Here is a 13486-nt window from a genome sequence, read left to right as displayed (position 1 = left end):
ACACTGCCGGAAATATGAAAGAGGAAGACGAAGAAGGGAAAACGAAGACGAAGAAGAAGAAGAAAAAAGTAACGCTAGGAAACCAGACCACGCGATCGACACATCGTTGCGATTATCGTGTGAAAAATGTGTAAAGTGGAGATGCTGAGAGCATTGTTGAATCGGCGACTGAGTGCGGCCGTCGAGGAAGTGTGTGGAGTGATTGAAAGAACGATAGCCGAGTACGAGGAGGAACTTTGCCGCACCAAGAAAGAGAACGAGAGACAGCGTCAACTGCTGGACGCCGCTTTCAAGCCTCAGGTGGTGTTACAAAGAACAGGTTTGTTCATTTGTTCACTCGCCAGCTTTTAACTCCCGCAAAGCTTTTCCTCGTGGAAACTCCAGCGTGCTTCTTTTCTTTCCATTCGTGTTTGACAATTTAGAACGGTCATTCTCAAACGTTTTCGTTTATAATCCCGAAGCCAACGATGAAAAAAACTGGCAGCAAAAGTATAACATAATTCATACAAATGACAATAAACAGCAATTCCCCCCTTATTTTATTGCAATACAAGTGCATCGGGATTTTTTTTGTGAAAATGTGCAATTTAGTTTATCATCTCCATGTGCTTGCAGACAATGTGCTGAAGAATACTCCCTTAGCGTCAACAGACAGATTCGGAATCATTCAGAACGTGACTCTGATCGATCGAAACCATGTGACTTTGTCTTCTTCTGTCCTGCAGACTTCAGTGATGACTTTCTTCCCCAGCCCCAAGACATTAAAGAGGAGGTGGAGCCAGAACCCTCCCGCTTTAAAAAGGAAGCTCAGCACGCCTGGATCGGTCAGAAAGAGGAGCCGCATGTTGGGCTTGAGGACGCAGAGATCAGCAAGTTGCCATTGGCTGCTGTCACTATGACGAGTGAAGATGATGAAAAAGAACGCAAAGGAGGCGCCGATGAAGGCTCGGAAATACACAATTTCTTAGCTCCAACGTCGAGCAGTGAGGACACAACATCACCCCCTCCCGACTCGATCAAAAGTGATTCGAACAAGCCAGAGCAATCCTCTGAATGCGGGGACATTTCTGGCGGCACGTGTACGCTGGCCGGACACGTGAGGGTTCACACGGGAGAAAAAGCATTCCGATACTCGGGTTGCGACAAAAGCTTCAAAGAGAAAAGCGCTTTAATGCGTCACAACGTGCTGCACAGCGGAGAGAAGCCCTACGACTGCTCGGCGTGTGGGGAAAAATTCTCACTCAAGTTGGATTTAGCAACGCGCGCAAGAACACAGAAACCTTCCGCGTGCGCAGCGCGCTGCCTGCGATTAACGCAAAGGTCAGATTTGACCTCGCACGTGAGAACGCGCGCTGGGGAGAAACCGTTCACCTGCTTCTTCTGCAACGGACAATTCTCTCTCAAGGCTGACTTGACCGAACATGTGAGGGTACACGCAGGAGAGAAACCGTATTCCTGCTATTGCTGCCAACAACGGTTTCGCACGCGTGCGGGATTTGTTTCGCACATGAAAACGCACACCGCGAAGAAACCCCTGGACGGCTCCACGGGTACGCTCGGCGCGGCGAAACGTTTCCCCTGCTCAGTGTATGGCAAAATACTCACGCGAAATTCCGATTTGAGGAGACACATGAGAAGGCACACGGGTGAAAAAGTGCTGAGTTGCAGTATGTGCGGCCAGAGATTTTCTTACAAGTATCAGTTGGACAAGCACACGTGTGCAGGAGAGAGCAGTCAAACTGTGGAAGTTTGAAAAAAAAAAAGCTGAAAAATAGGCTCGCAATATTATCATTTTCCCAAATGACATATTTCCGAAATTCTTCAACTTAACTTCCCACGCGGGGTTCCTCCATGTTGCCATTTTACTTCTAAAACCTGAAACGGCGCAAGTAGAATTTTCATTCACATGCGTATGAGCGACCAGTAAATTTGGGGCTCCCTCGCGAGGCCGTACGCACTCGTGCTGGCATCTAATATTGACCGTGAGGTGGCACCGTTTGCTGATCTCAAAGTTCATTTCAAGCAAATTATATTCAAAGCATTGGCTCCAGCACTAAGTCATACAATGACGCTGTCAATTCTTTTTTTTACATCTTATTCTTTTTTTATCCCTTGCGCGCGTTGCCGTCTTTATTTTTTAGTAGATTGTTGCCATGGATATTGAAAATATGTTCTCAGACTGTATTTGTTGTATGTACACTGCGATGTACTCCTTGGTAATGTGAAATAAAAAGTATAAGTATAAACCCCGCAGCGGCCCGGTAGTCCAGTGGTTAGCACGTCGACTTCACAGTGCAGAGGTACCGGGTTCAATTCCAGCTCCGGCCTCCCTGTGTGGTGTTTGCATGTTCTCCCCGGGCCTGCGTGGGTTTTCTCCGGGTACTCCGGTTTCCTCCCACATTCCAAAAACATGCATGGCAGGCTGATTGGACACTCTAAATTGTCCCTATGTGTGAATGTGAGCGTGGATGGTTGTTCGTCTCTATGTGCCCTGCGATTGGCTGGCAACCGATTCAGGGTGTCCCCCGCCCACTGCCCGAAGACGGCTGGGATAGGCTCCAGCACCCCCGCGACCCTAGCGAGGATCAAGCGGTTCGGAAAATGGATGGATGGAAGTATAAACCCCCTTTTTTATTTCCTGTTGCCTCCCACTTAACATCCGGTAATGGAAGGCCATGCCCCAGCGCCGTATTTAGAAACTTGCCATGATGACTCGTAATGGCTTTTGTTGCGTCACGAGACATTTGAGTAGGTTGCCCCCCCCCCCCCCCCCCACATAGCGACAACTCCATGTCAAACTCCTGCTGCTGTTGATGATGATGACGACACTCTTCAAGTCACACTTAGAATAAACAATGTGGCAAAACATTCGACAAAAAAAGTCAACGCCGGAAAGACACAAGAGGGATCAATTGGGTCTAAAACCATTGAGGTGTTCAATGTGTTGCAAACGATTCAGTCAGAGGGGCCAATTCGGAACGGACGCAAGAACGCACACTGGGGAGAAAGACTTCCTCTGCTCAATTTGTGGCCAAACATTATGCTCAAAGGAAAGTTTAAGATTACATGCAAGAAGACACGGTGGGGAGAAAGTCAGGAAGCGCTTATAAACGTCTTTCGGCCTTGCTGGGCCCGATTGACCACTGCTAAGGAAGTATAAAATAATCTGGGACTGAAGCAACAATCGCAATTCAGAAACGGTGCAAGTTACACATTAATACGAAGCATGTATAATAATGACATCGCTGTCATGATTCCGCGTATCTCCTGCCTTCCAAGTGATACGCCAAATAATCCAATAGGCGGCGATAATGTACGCGAAGGTGGGTTGTCAACCACCAGTTAACTCCAACACGAAGAAGACGAACAGGAAAGAAAAGTTAGCGAGACGGTGTAATCGTTTACACCGGGCAATTTATTCCCTCGCTACTTGTTCTTTATTCTGTGCGCGTTTCTTTTGTGCAAACGAGTTTTTTGTGGGCGGGTTTTCTTCGTGGTCGCATGGACTCGCTTTAGTGCAGTTTCAGACTTCGCGAGCTAACGTAGCTGAGCTTGTTGGCAGCGAACAAAGAGAGGCCGACGTTAGCAACACGTCGCTCTGTAAAGGAGAAGGAGAAAGTGTTGTGATTCGCGTTTGAAAATGTGTGCAAAAAGTGTCAAAGAAGAATTCGAGGAAGAAGTTTGTCGAACCAAAGAGGAGATCGAACAACAACGTCAGCTACTGGACGCCGTTTTCGTGAAGCCTGCAGACGGATTGCACAGAGAAGGTTTGATCACTTCTTGCTATGAAATGTTTCGTCTCTCTTTAGTCTGAGTATCAAACAGGCGACGTTTCGCGCCAAATTATTTTTTTTCTCATTCCTTTCTTCAACTCTTTTTCAATTATACTGAGAGGACGCGGGACTGAAACAAAACAACATGTCACCCGCTATTAAAAACAGACTAGAAAGCACAATTTATTTTGACCATGGGCTAGTATGGCGCATATCAACCACAGTTTAAGTTCGAGTGGCTGATGTCGTACATTCCAGCAAGATGCAACAGAAATACAAAAACCACTCGCCATCCATTGCAGACTGATCATTCTGCAAGGGGAATTGTCCCATCTGCGGCCCCTTCTCAAGGTTTCACATTTTTTTTCCCCAAATAGAATTTTTGTATTTTTTTCCTTGTCTTCCTGGGGATTAAGGTCAGGGAATGTCGTGAATGCTTGTCAACTGTGGCCATGTCAAGCACTTTGAGACTGATTGTGTTGAAGGGCTATTGAAGAAATGTGACTTGATTTGACTTTAAAGTGGGTCTTACATATTTTGTCATTTTCCACAGAAATTGAGGAGTAAACATTTGAAGGATTAAAATAAAATAAAAATATAGAAGTGATACACTTCAAATGGAGAAACACCTCGCAGCGTGGTTGGCAGGAACGCACAATTGAACAATGGCGCAAACTTGACTGACTTGTCCAAATTCATATGCCAAATGCCATGTGCTTGTCTTGTTGTGTCTTGCAGACATCAGTAAGAAAGATCTCCATTCTGAGCGGCATGAGCGTAACTTCAGGGTGGAGCAGGAGGCGCCGGGGTCTCCGCATATTAAAGAGGAAGAGGAGGAGGAGGATATCACCACCGTGCCATTTATTCGGGTCATTGTGAAGAGTGAAGGTGAAGATGAAGAAGGTGACGGAGACCGTTGTGGTGGATCCCAAGCAGATAGCGACAACACCACGTCTCCTGGCACTGATGATGATGATGATGATGATGATGAAGAACGCTGTAAAGGTGATACAGCGGGTCGTACTGACAGAAAACGCTGGAAATGTTCTCAGTGTGAAAAAAGCTTCGGCAACAACTCCGCATTGAAAATGCACATGAGAACACACACAGCAGAGAAACCCTTTTCGTGCTCGGTGTGTGGTAAGGAATTTTCTCAAAAGGGAAATTTGATAAGACACACAAGAACGCACACACGACCCACCACACTGAAGAAACAATGCTCAGTCTGCGCTATGCGATTCCGTCAAAATTCACATTTGAGAAAGCACATGAGAACACACACGGGTGAGAATTCATTTTCCTGCTCAGTGTGCGGAAAAGAATTCTCTCGTAAGTCGGTTTTGACCACACACACGAGAACACACACCGGCGAGAAACCGTTTTCTTGTTCGGCATGCAACAAAAGTTTTGGTAGTCGCTCGTCATTTATCCGACACAAAAAAACACACACTGGTGAGAAACCGTTCGCCTGCTCACTCTGCGGTAAACAATTCTCTCAAAAGGGCAATTTGGTGAGACACGCCAGAAACCACACCGAACCAACCACTTTGAATCCACACTGCTCGGCGCCCGATGTGATAGTGAGTCAAAACGCACATTTGGAAACCCAAGTGAGAAAACCCTCTGGCAAAAAAAATGCTTCCTGTCATGTACGTGTTAAACATTTCTCTCGTAAGTCGCTTTTGACGATACACGAGAGAGCACGCACGGCAGAAAAAACATTTTCTTGTTCAGTCTGCAACAAAGGCTTCAGCGGTCGTTCGTCATTTGTCCGACACAAAAGAACGCACTCTGGTGAGAAACCCTTTCCCTGCTCGGTGTGCGGGAAACGGTTTGGGGAAAAGGCGCATTTTGTCGTACACACAAGAATACACACGGGTGAAAAACCTTTTTCTTGCCCGATCTGCAATAAACGCTTTAGTGCTTTTTCTACGTTTTCCCGCCACAAAAGAACACACACTGGTGACAAGCCTTTCACCTGCTCCGTGTGTGGGAAAAGATTTGCTTTGAAGACTTACTTCATGGTACACGCCAGAACACACACTGGGGAAAAACCGTTTTCTTGCTCCATTTGTCACAAACGTTTCAGTGGTCGTTCATCATTTGTACGCCACCAAAGAACACACACCGGAGAGAAACCCTTTACCTGCTCGGTGTGTGGCAAAAGCTTTGCCGGAAATAAATATTTTACGGTGCACATGAGAGCGCACGCTGGTGAGAAACCGTTTACGTGCTCAGTGTGTAAGAAAAGTTTTAGTGTGCAGTCCTCGTTTGTTCGCCACCAAAGAACACACACGGATGACCGTCCGTATTCGTGCCTAGTGTGCGGTATGAGATTAACTTGCCGTTCGCATTTAGACCGACATATGACAACGCACACTGGTGAGAAGATGTTCAGTTGTAGTGTGTGTGATAGAAAATTCTCTCGCAAGGACAATCTGAAGACACACAAGTGTGCGGGCAAGAAATGAAGCCGCAGGACCGGCTGTCTACTTGAAGACAACATGAGCACATTTGACGAGTTGATGTTGCGACAGAGTTGATATAAGACGCCTGCTGTCTGACTTCCTCAAGGACTCTTTCGATAGTGTTGGAACTCGTGACCGTTGTTTCTGGCGGCGCTTCACAATCACTTTCAGTTCATTGACAGCTGTGTTTTATTCAAATGGTCTGCTGTGGAATTTCTGCACTGGAAAAATAAACCTGTAACAGGCTTTTTGTCTTTATTTCAGAGGTAAAGTGTATTTCTAACAGTACTCGCATTAATTATACATTTTGAGAGCAAGTGAAAGTGCATTTAGTTATTCTGCTTGTTGCTATACGTCAATGGCATAGATGGGTGAACCTTTGTTCTAAATTGTTGCGCCACTTAGGGGAAATTGGATCATTTTCCACGGCACAATGATGGGTACACTTATCTCTACACCACTCGTATACTGACGTGTATTAATTTATTGAGAAGTCACAATCGTTATTTCTTATATTTTCAAGGATATCAACATCAATACCTTTCTGTGACGTTTTCAATCTCGGATCTCTGTTGCAACTTGCTGATGATACCCAGAAAATTAAATACGAGCGTCAAATGTGGGAGTGAAATGGTCAATGAGCTCATAGTTTCATCAGCTAGTTGCAACAACGAGACTGAAAGAGTCACATAAACCAATGGAAATAGACATATCCTTGGAATTTTTAATAGATCCAAAACATTTTACATTTACAAACTACACTCGAAACGTTGGGGTTATTGTAATTTGTGATAAGTGTCGAAAGCGTGTAAAGACACCCCACACCGGACGGGGGCAGTAAAGGGCGAGAGTCGAATGGTTTTTACTTCCGGAAGTTAAACAACAACAAAGACTTCTCGAGGCTCGTAAGCAAGCGTTTTACTTTATCTGTACAGATCTGCCGTGAAGCAGAGTCAACTTTTTAGTGGCAGCATAACTCCTCTTAATGCATTTGGGAAGCTTCTCCGTCTCGTTTAATTTCATGTCCTCGCCGCGAAGAGTCAGACGCGGAAGTTAGCAACGTGTCGCAAAGGGGAGATCAAGTGTGTGACTGTCAATTCTCGTGAGAAAATGTGTAAAGTTGATATCCTGAGAGCGTTGCTAAATCAACGACTGAGTGCGGCTGTTGAAGAAATATTTGTAGTGTTTGAAAAGACGATAGCAGAGTACGACGAGGAACTTTGCCGAACAAAAGAGGAGAACGAGCGACAACGTCGGCTACTGGACGCGGTTTTCAAGCCTCAAGTGGTGTCGCACAATGCAGGTTTGCTCACTTCTTCCTCTCGCTTGTTTCCTCGCTACTTTCTGTTCTTAATCCGCGTATCGGTGTGTATGGTGTAAATGCCGAGGAGCATTCACATGTTATTCTGCTGGAAAATGCTTTGTATTTATTCAGCCTTTTAACTCCAGTTTGAGGGAAGCTTGACTTGACCAAACCATGCGTGTTTGTCTTCATGCTTCCTGCAGACATCCGTAAAGATGATCTTCAGCCCGAGCAGCAGGAGTGGAGCTTCAGGATGGCGCAACAGGAGCCAGAGCCCCCCCACGTTAAAGAGGAAGAGCCCCTCTACGTCAAAGAAGAAGAAGAGCAGGCTGGCATCACAAACTTTCCATTGGCCGGAGTCCTTGTGAACAGTGAAAATGATGAAGACAACGAGCATGGGTCAGAGCTCTGTCCCGATCAAAGTGAGAGGAACAGAGGGGCGAAGCTTCCGAGCAGCAGCTCAAGTCAACACATGACAACAAAAGGTGGAGGATCAGAAGACGACAGCCTCTTCGCTCCACTGTCAGATAGCGACAATGCGGCATCGCACTCTCCTGACACTGAAGGTGATGAAAACTCCAAAGTTGACATGTCATGTCACATCGACGACGCCCATATTAAATGCTCTCACTGTGATAAAACGTTCATCAACGTGGCTACTCTGAAAAGACACATGATGATTCACAAAGGAGAGAAAACATTCCGTTGCTCATTTTGTGGTAAAACATTCAATCAGAAGGTGCATTTGATAAAACACACGAGAACGCACACAGGAGAGAAACCTTTTGCCTGCACAGTTTGCGGTATGAGGCTAAGTCAAAAAGAATACTTGAAAGTGCACATGAGAACACACACTGGTGAAAAACCATTTCCCTGCTCAGTGTGCGGGAAGAAATTCTCTCAGAAAGCATTTTTGAAAGTACACACAAGAACACACACGGGTGAAAAACCATTTTCTTGCTTGGTCTGCAACAAAAGTTTTAGCGCGTATTCCACATGTACTCGGCACCAACGGACACACACAGGGGACAAAGTGTTTAGTTGCGCCGTGTGTGATAAGAAATTCACTCGGAAGGACAACCTTAACAAACATAAGTGTGCTAGTAAGAAATAAAGCTGCAAGTGACCAACTAATGGTTACAAGAAAAGCAAAGTGGGTCATGATGCACTGCGGCGATACAGAAAAGAAAATGGCAGGCGAGCACTTCATTTGTCTGAATTTTGCAGGATACCATGCACTTAAAACAATATGATAAGAGCTGACATTGATCTATAAACTGTAATTAAGTGAGAGCATTTTCATTCGAATAATGAGTGAATTCCAGTGGGACCGTGAGATACGAATGATCTGGCATACACGTTTTTGGAGATAACGTTTGTATGTCTGAATTTTGTGGTTTAAAAGTTACTGGTTTATTTTCCAGTATTGTAATTTCTTGAGATGGTGAATGTCAAGCTTTCATTCACTGTAAATTGAAATCATCTCCTGTAAATAAAAATCTTGTAAATGGGAGTACAGGTATTGGGTTGATACGAGTTCCATTTTTTTGGAGCTAATTTTTAATTTATCGAGGGTGCAGGGCATTTATGAAATTACTGTATTTGCAGATTACTGGCACGTCTCCAATGTATGCACCGTATCGGTCTATTCCTCACCGCAGGGAACCGCATATAGAAGATTGCTTTTCTGAGACTGCAGTTTTTTTTGCGACGTACCAGCCTTCCTGTCAGGCTTACCAGGTTTGAGGTGTGCCGAAGACTCAAGCGTGTAATAAGAACTTCACATCTGGTGGTGGCAGCAACGCAGTAGAATACCTCGTGTCTGCTCTGCCGGAGGAGGAAAAAAGGAAAAGAGGGCGATCTCAAACTCGATTTAAAAGCCGTATGCTGTTGAGCCAACCCACGTGTATTTGATAGGCATTTTCATCCCGTCTTTGAGAGTCATGCTCGAAATGTCTTGGGAAAATAAATCAGAGGACGTCAATTCGTTTGATCTCTTTGAAAATCAATGGAGTGGGAGTGAATGCGTCATCGTCGACGTCATCGTCACTACGACAACACAAACGTCGTACAACGCTTTACGAATAAACTTGTTAGATGAGTTGGCTCGCCAACAAGCTTCGACACAGAATATCCTGGCAGGCACAAAGCGACTATTCCAGTTAAGATGACTTATTGATTGGGCGGTACAATTCGTGCAGTCTCGCTGCACTTTGAAGCTTCTTCAGTTAGCGCCTCTTAGCTTAGCTCAGTTTAGCTTGCTAGCTGCGAACAAAGAGACGCGGAAGTGAGCGAGTGAGTCTCAAGTGTGTTAAAATGTGTAAAGTAGAAATGCTGAAGGCGTTGCTGAATCAGCGGCTAAGTGCAGCCGTCGACGAAATATTTGGAGTTTTTGCGCGAACGATAGCAGAGTACGAGGAGGAACTTTGCCGGACAAGAGAGGAGAACGTGAGACAACGTCAAATGCTGGACGCCGTTTTCAGGCCTCAAGCTGAGATACTTGGTGCAGGTTTGTTCAGTTGTCCACATGTTTGGGAGCAGGTTTGTCCAGTTGTCCGCACATTTTTGCAGGAAATTATGGAAGCCTCATTAAGTCGAACATCCGGGAAGTGAAGTCGATCAGTAGTGTCCGCACTCATTCGACGAATTTAAAGGAACGCGTTTTGATGAACAAATATAAGAATAAATAACGTTAAGAGCCATCAAGCCCAGATCTACCGGTCTCAGAAGAACTGATCAAATTTTACGACCTGAATTATGTTTGTTTTATGCCGATGTTAACTTTTGGAGCCAATCAGAATTCGGTCTCAGTGTTGCCATGTGGGTCTAATCTGCCCAGATCATTGAGAATCAATCGTATAAGGCCCGTGCAACGTAAATTAGCCTCCAGATGGGACTTTTATTTATTAAATTATGTTATTATTTCAAATCCATCCTCCTTGACAATGTGATAATTTTTGGTCCTCTGATTGGTTTGTCTGTGCAAAACCTGTGCATCCAACTACAGCGAACGAAGCAGTGTCTGTGGCGTTCTCCACACAATGATACACATTATTATGTAACGAAACTGGTCTCCTCTGTAGTTGGCCTGGAGTTCGCCAATCTAACGCAGGGGTGAGCAATTCCAAATTTTAATTTCCAGTATATGTAAGCATTAAAAGGAGTATCTCCCCATAGCTGAGCAAAGCTTGATTTAACGAAACGCTGTGCGTTTGTCTTTTTGTGTCCTGCAGATGTTGGTGAAGAAGCCGTTCCCTCTGCGCAGCAAGAATGGAGCTCCAGGGTGGACCAGCAGGATCCAGAGGTTGTGCATGTTAAAGAGGAAGCGGAGGAGGCTGATATCGGCAAGTTACCATCAGCTGGTGCTCCTTTCAAGAGTGAGGATGAAGAGGAGCAGTCACAACCTCTTCCCCATCAAAGTGAGCATTCGAGATGGATGCAGCCGCCAAACGGTAACTCAAGTCAATGCGCGGCAACAGAAGAGGATGGAGGCCACCGTGGAGAATCACAGGCAGACAGACTCTTTGCTCCGCGGTCAGAACATCACGACAAAAGAACATCACACTCTCCAGGTGATGCGGCATGGCATGCTGACCACACGTACTTCAAGTGCTCTCATTGTGACAAAACATTTGGCACCAAGTACACTTTGACGAGGCACATGAAAAGTCACACTGCTGGCAAAAAACACTGGAAATGCTCCCAGTGCGGGAGAACTCTTGGCGACCGCAGGAATCTGAGAAGACACATGATGGTTCACACTGGAGAGAAGCCATTCATGTGCTCAATCTGCGGAAAAAGATTCTCTCAGAAGGCCAACTTGATCACGCACACGAGAACGCACACCGGCGAGAAACCGTTTTCCTGCACACTCTGCAGCAAACGCTTTGGGGATCGTTCCGCACTGATTCAACACAAGAAAACACACGCAGCGGGCAAACATTTTGCCTGCTCGGCGTACAACCCGAGTTTCGGTGTTCATTCAAATTTGGGACAACATATGAGAACACACACGGGGCAGAAACCATCTGCCTAGTGTGCGGAGAAGTTTCTCTCCAATTTGCACTTTGAGAAGACGCACCCCATATCAGGTCAAACACACGAAACAGGGGTATGTTATTACAGTTTACAGTTTTTATTAGTCTACTAAACCTGTGATAGTAGATAAACCAGTAAATCATGTATATCGATATAAATAGAGTGTCAAAGTTGTGCCACTGTTAGAGGAATCTATGAGCAAAATTGTATCATGTTTAAAGTTTCATTTAATTTGGGCACGTCTAACCGTTTGGGTGCGTATCCGGCACCCCCAAATGCCTGTGCACGAAGGCGCCGGCCACCCGGCCGCAGGACTGTTGAAGTCCACAATTGGCACGTCAATGCAGGTGGGCGATCAGAGGAGAGAGGGCTAGACTCGGTCACAAAGGGGGAATGAATAATTCGGGAACAGCGGTTGAACAACAAAAGACGATTTGAGAACACCCGTCGCGCCCAGGCGACATTGGCCGTCACCAAAGTCTGCAACATGTTGATTCAGAGTAGACCAGACAGAAAGGCGCCAAAGTAACGGTGGTTCAAAGCTTAAACTCAGGTAAACGATCACTACCGAGGGGCCGGACCGAGGTTGCGGAATGCAAATATCGGGGCAGTGTTTTCCTTGTATGTTACAATAAAAGTCTGAATTGGCAGGAAGGGAGGCGGAGTGTGTGATCATCGGGGCAACTACCGTCGTTCGCTCTCAGAGATCCCTTCCCGCCAATATTGAAGACAAATTTCCCTGTGTGCCGAGTCATTTCTTGAACTTTGTCCGAGAAAAACTCTGACGGCCCTAAATGCCATCAGGGTCCCATGTGTGTCGTGTTGTCAAATGACTTCAAGTTAAGCTTTATTGTCAAATGTGCTCTGTGTGCAACATACAGCACAGATGAAATGAATTTCCTCTCTCAACCACAGTGCAAACATGCAGTCTAAAAAATAAGGGCAGCAGACCGAACCGCATAAAAATGATTCCTCGATACCTAAATGTGAAACCACAGTGAAGTTTGTGTACATCAAGTTTTGAAAATGATGCTGCTGTCTCAGTATCAGCTCAGCTGTTTTGATACAAAACGATGCTATTTTTCTTTATTAAAACACACAATAAAAATGAGTTGCACCTCAGTTCATTTCCATAAGAACACATCTTGTTTTATTGTCAGTCGAGATGTGTTGCTCGTTGCTCCATCGTTTGTCTTCAAATATGCAATGCTCAAAGGGCTTTAACGTGTTCATGAAAACTTTGAGACTAGTTTTGTTAGCCAATCTAGTGCATTTGGCATTGTGTGTGTAACACAGTGGAAAATTGCAAGTTATGTTGCTTGGTGAAACATACAAGTAATTCACTGTTAGCAAGTGCTTGACCTCCCCTTTTGAATTACTGTTCACTCTTTTCTACTTATTTTGCCCTAAAGTGGTGTACGTGAATCAACTTTTACGGGTTATTTTGTATGTGTCTGACAAACGAAGTGCAAGACAAATAAACCAGAGTACTGCATAGCGCCAAATGGGGGAAACGTAAACGTTTTTCATCCCTTAAAATTAAAGTCAGGAAAGACACAACTATTGAATGTCTCTGTAGATTATTTTGAGCGATTAACCTGTGTTATGGGATATGTTGAGAGATTTATTATTTCCCCGCCCTCCAATCTCTGTTCAGAAAAATGCTGGAGCTGACCATGCAAAATGTTGAACCTGTTCAGTAATTACAAAACCTTTTCCTTTCATACATGTGTTTATGAAACTAAATAATTTAGCATCATAATAGTATTTGTTGTAGCAGGTTTTCAATAATACGCTGGTGAAGGAAACTTTTCAACATACACTCACCATGGGTTGAAGTTGTTTGACAGGATTCGACGAAACTTCATGTGGATGTCGAAATCGTATTTGTGGCGTCAAACAGT

The 13486-nt window shown here is 45.0% G+C and overlaps 4 protein-coding genes across 4 annotated transcripts; all 4 read left to right on the top strand.

Annotated features, from left to right (window-relative positions):
* Nucleotides 1-71: 71 nt before the first annotated feature.
* LOC147208073 (uncharacterized) lies at nucleotides 72-2234 on the top strand. Its single transcript, XM_086107892.1, has 2 exons — nucleotides 72-319; nucleotides 726-2234. The coding sequence occupies exons 1-2, from the start codon at nucleotides 127-129 to the stop codon at nucleotides 1751-1753; spliced, it is 1221 nt and encodes a 406-aa protein (XP_085964018.1). The 5' UTR covers nucleotides 72-126; the 3' UTR covers nucleotides 1754-2234.
* Nucleotides 2235-3367: 1133 nt separating this feature from the next.
* LOC147208072 (uncharacterized) lies at nucleotides 3368-6479 on the top strand. The gene is made up of 2 exons (XM_086107871.1): nucleotides 3368-3767; nucleotides 4512-6479. The coding sequence occupies exons 1-2, from the start codon at nucleotides 3641-3643 to the stop codon at nucleotides 6242-6244; spliced, it is 1860 nt and encodes a 619-aa protein (XP_085963997.1). The 5' UTR covers nucleotides 3368-3640; the 3' UTR covers nucleotides 6245-6479.
* A 573-nt stretch (nucleotides 6480-7052) lies between these two features.
* LOC147208071 (uncharacterized) lies at nucleotides 7053-9057 on the top strand. Its single transcript, XM_086107904.1, has 2 exons — nucleotides 7053-7544; nucleotides 7748-9057. The coding sequence occupies exons 1-2, from the start codon at nucleotides 7352-7354 to the stop codon at nucleotides 8656-8658; spliced, it is 1104 nt and encodes a 367-aa protein (XP_085964030.1). The 5' UTR covers nucleotides 7053-7351; the 3' UTR covers nucleotides 8659-9057.
* A 535-nt stretch (nucleotides 9058-9592) lies between these two features.
* Nucleotides 9593-13100, top strand: LOC147208070 (uncharacterized). The gene is made up of 2 exons (XM_086107914.1): nucleotides 9593-10053; nucleotides 10778-13100. Exons 1-2 carry the CDS (start codon nucleotides 9861-9863, stop codon nucleotides 11578-11580), a joined length of 996 nt encoding a protein of 331 aa, XP_085964040.1. The 5' UTR covers nucleotides 9593-9860; the 3' UTR covers nucleotides 11581-13100.
* Nucleotides 13101-13486: the final 386 nt, after the last annotated feature.

Source organism: Hippocampus guttulatus, chromosome 3 (assembly GCF_054856545.1).
Source record: "Hippocampus guttulatus isolate MCC_2025c chromosome 3, RoL_Hgut_1.0, whole genome shotgun sequence".
Classification (NCBI taxonomy): domain Eukaryota; kingdom Metazoa; phylum Chordata; class Actinopteri; order Syngnathiformes; family Syngnathidae; genus Hippocampus; species Hippocampus guttulatus.
This window is presented reverse-complemented; position numbering and strand designations above follow the sequence as displayed.

Bases quoted from the DNA above. Each gene is read 5' to 3' on its own strand.
- LOC147208070 (XM_086107914.1), top strand. From the start codon at position 9,861: ATGTGTAAAGTAGAAATGCTGAAGGCGTTGCTGAATCAGCGGCTAAGT. The intron at 10,054-10,777 runs GTTTGTTCAGTT...TGTGTCCTGCAG, and splicing joins AGCTGAGATACTTGGTGCAG to ATGTTGGTGAAGAAGCCGTT.
- LOC147208073 (XM_086107892.1), top strand. From the start codon at position 127: ATGTGTAAAGTGGAGATGCTGAGAGCATTGTTGAATCGGCGACTGAGT. The intron at 320-725 runs GTTTGTTCATTT...TCTGTCCTGCAG, and splicing joins GGTGGTGTTACAAAGAACAG to ACTTCAGTGATGACTTTCTT.
- LOC147208072 (XM_086107871.1), top strand. From the start codon at position 3,641: ATGTGTGCAAAAAGTGTCAAAGAAGAATTCGAGGAAGAAGTTTGTCGA. The intron at 3,768-4,511 runs GTTTGATCACTT...TGTGTCTTGCAG, and splicing joins AGACGGATTGCACAGAGAAG to ACATCAGTAAGAAAGATCTC.
- LOC147208071 (XM_086107904.1), top strand. From the start codon at position 7,352: ATGTGTAAAGTTGATATCCTGAGAGCGTTGCTAAATCAACGACTGAGT. The intron at 7,545-7,747 runs GTTTGCTCACTT...TGCTTCCTGCAG, and splicing joins AGTGGTGTCGCACAATGCAG to ACATCCGTAAAGATGATCTT.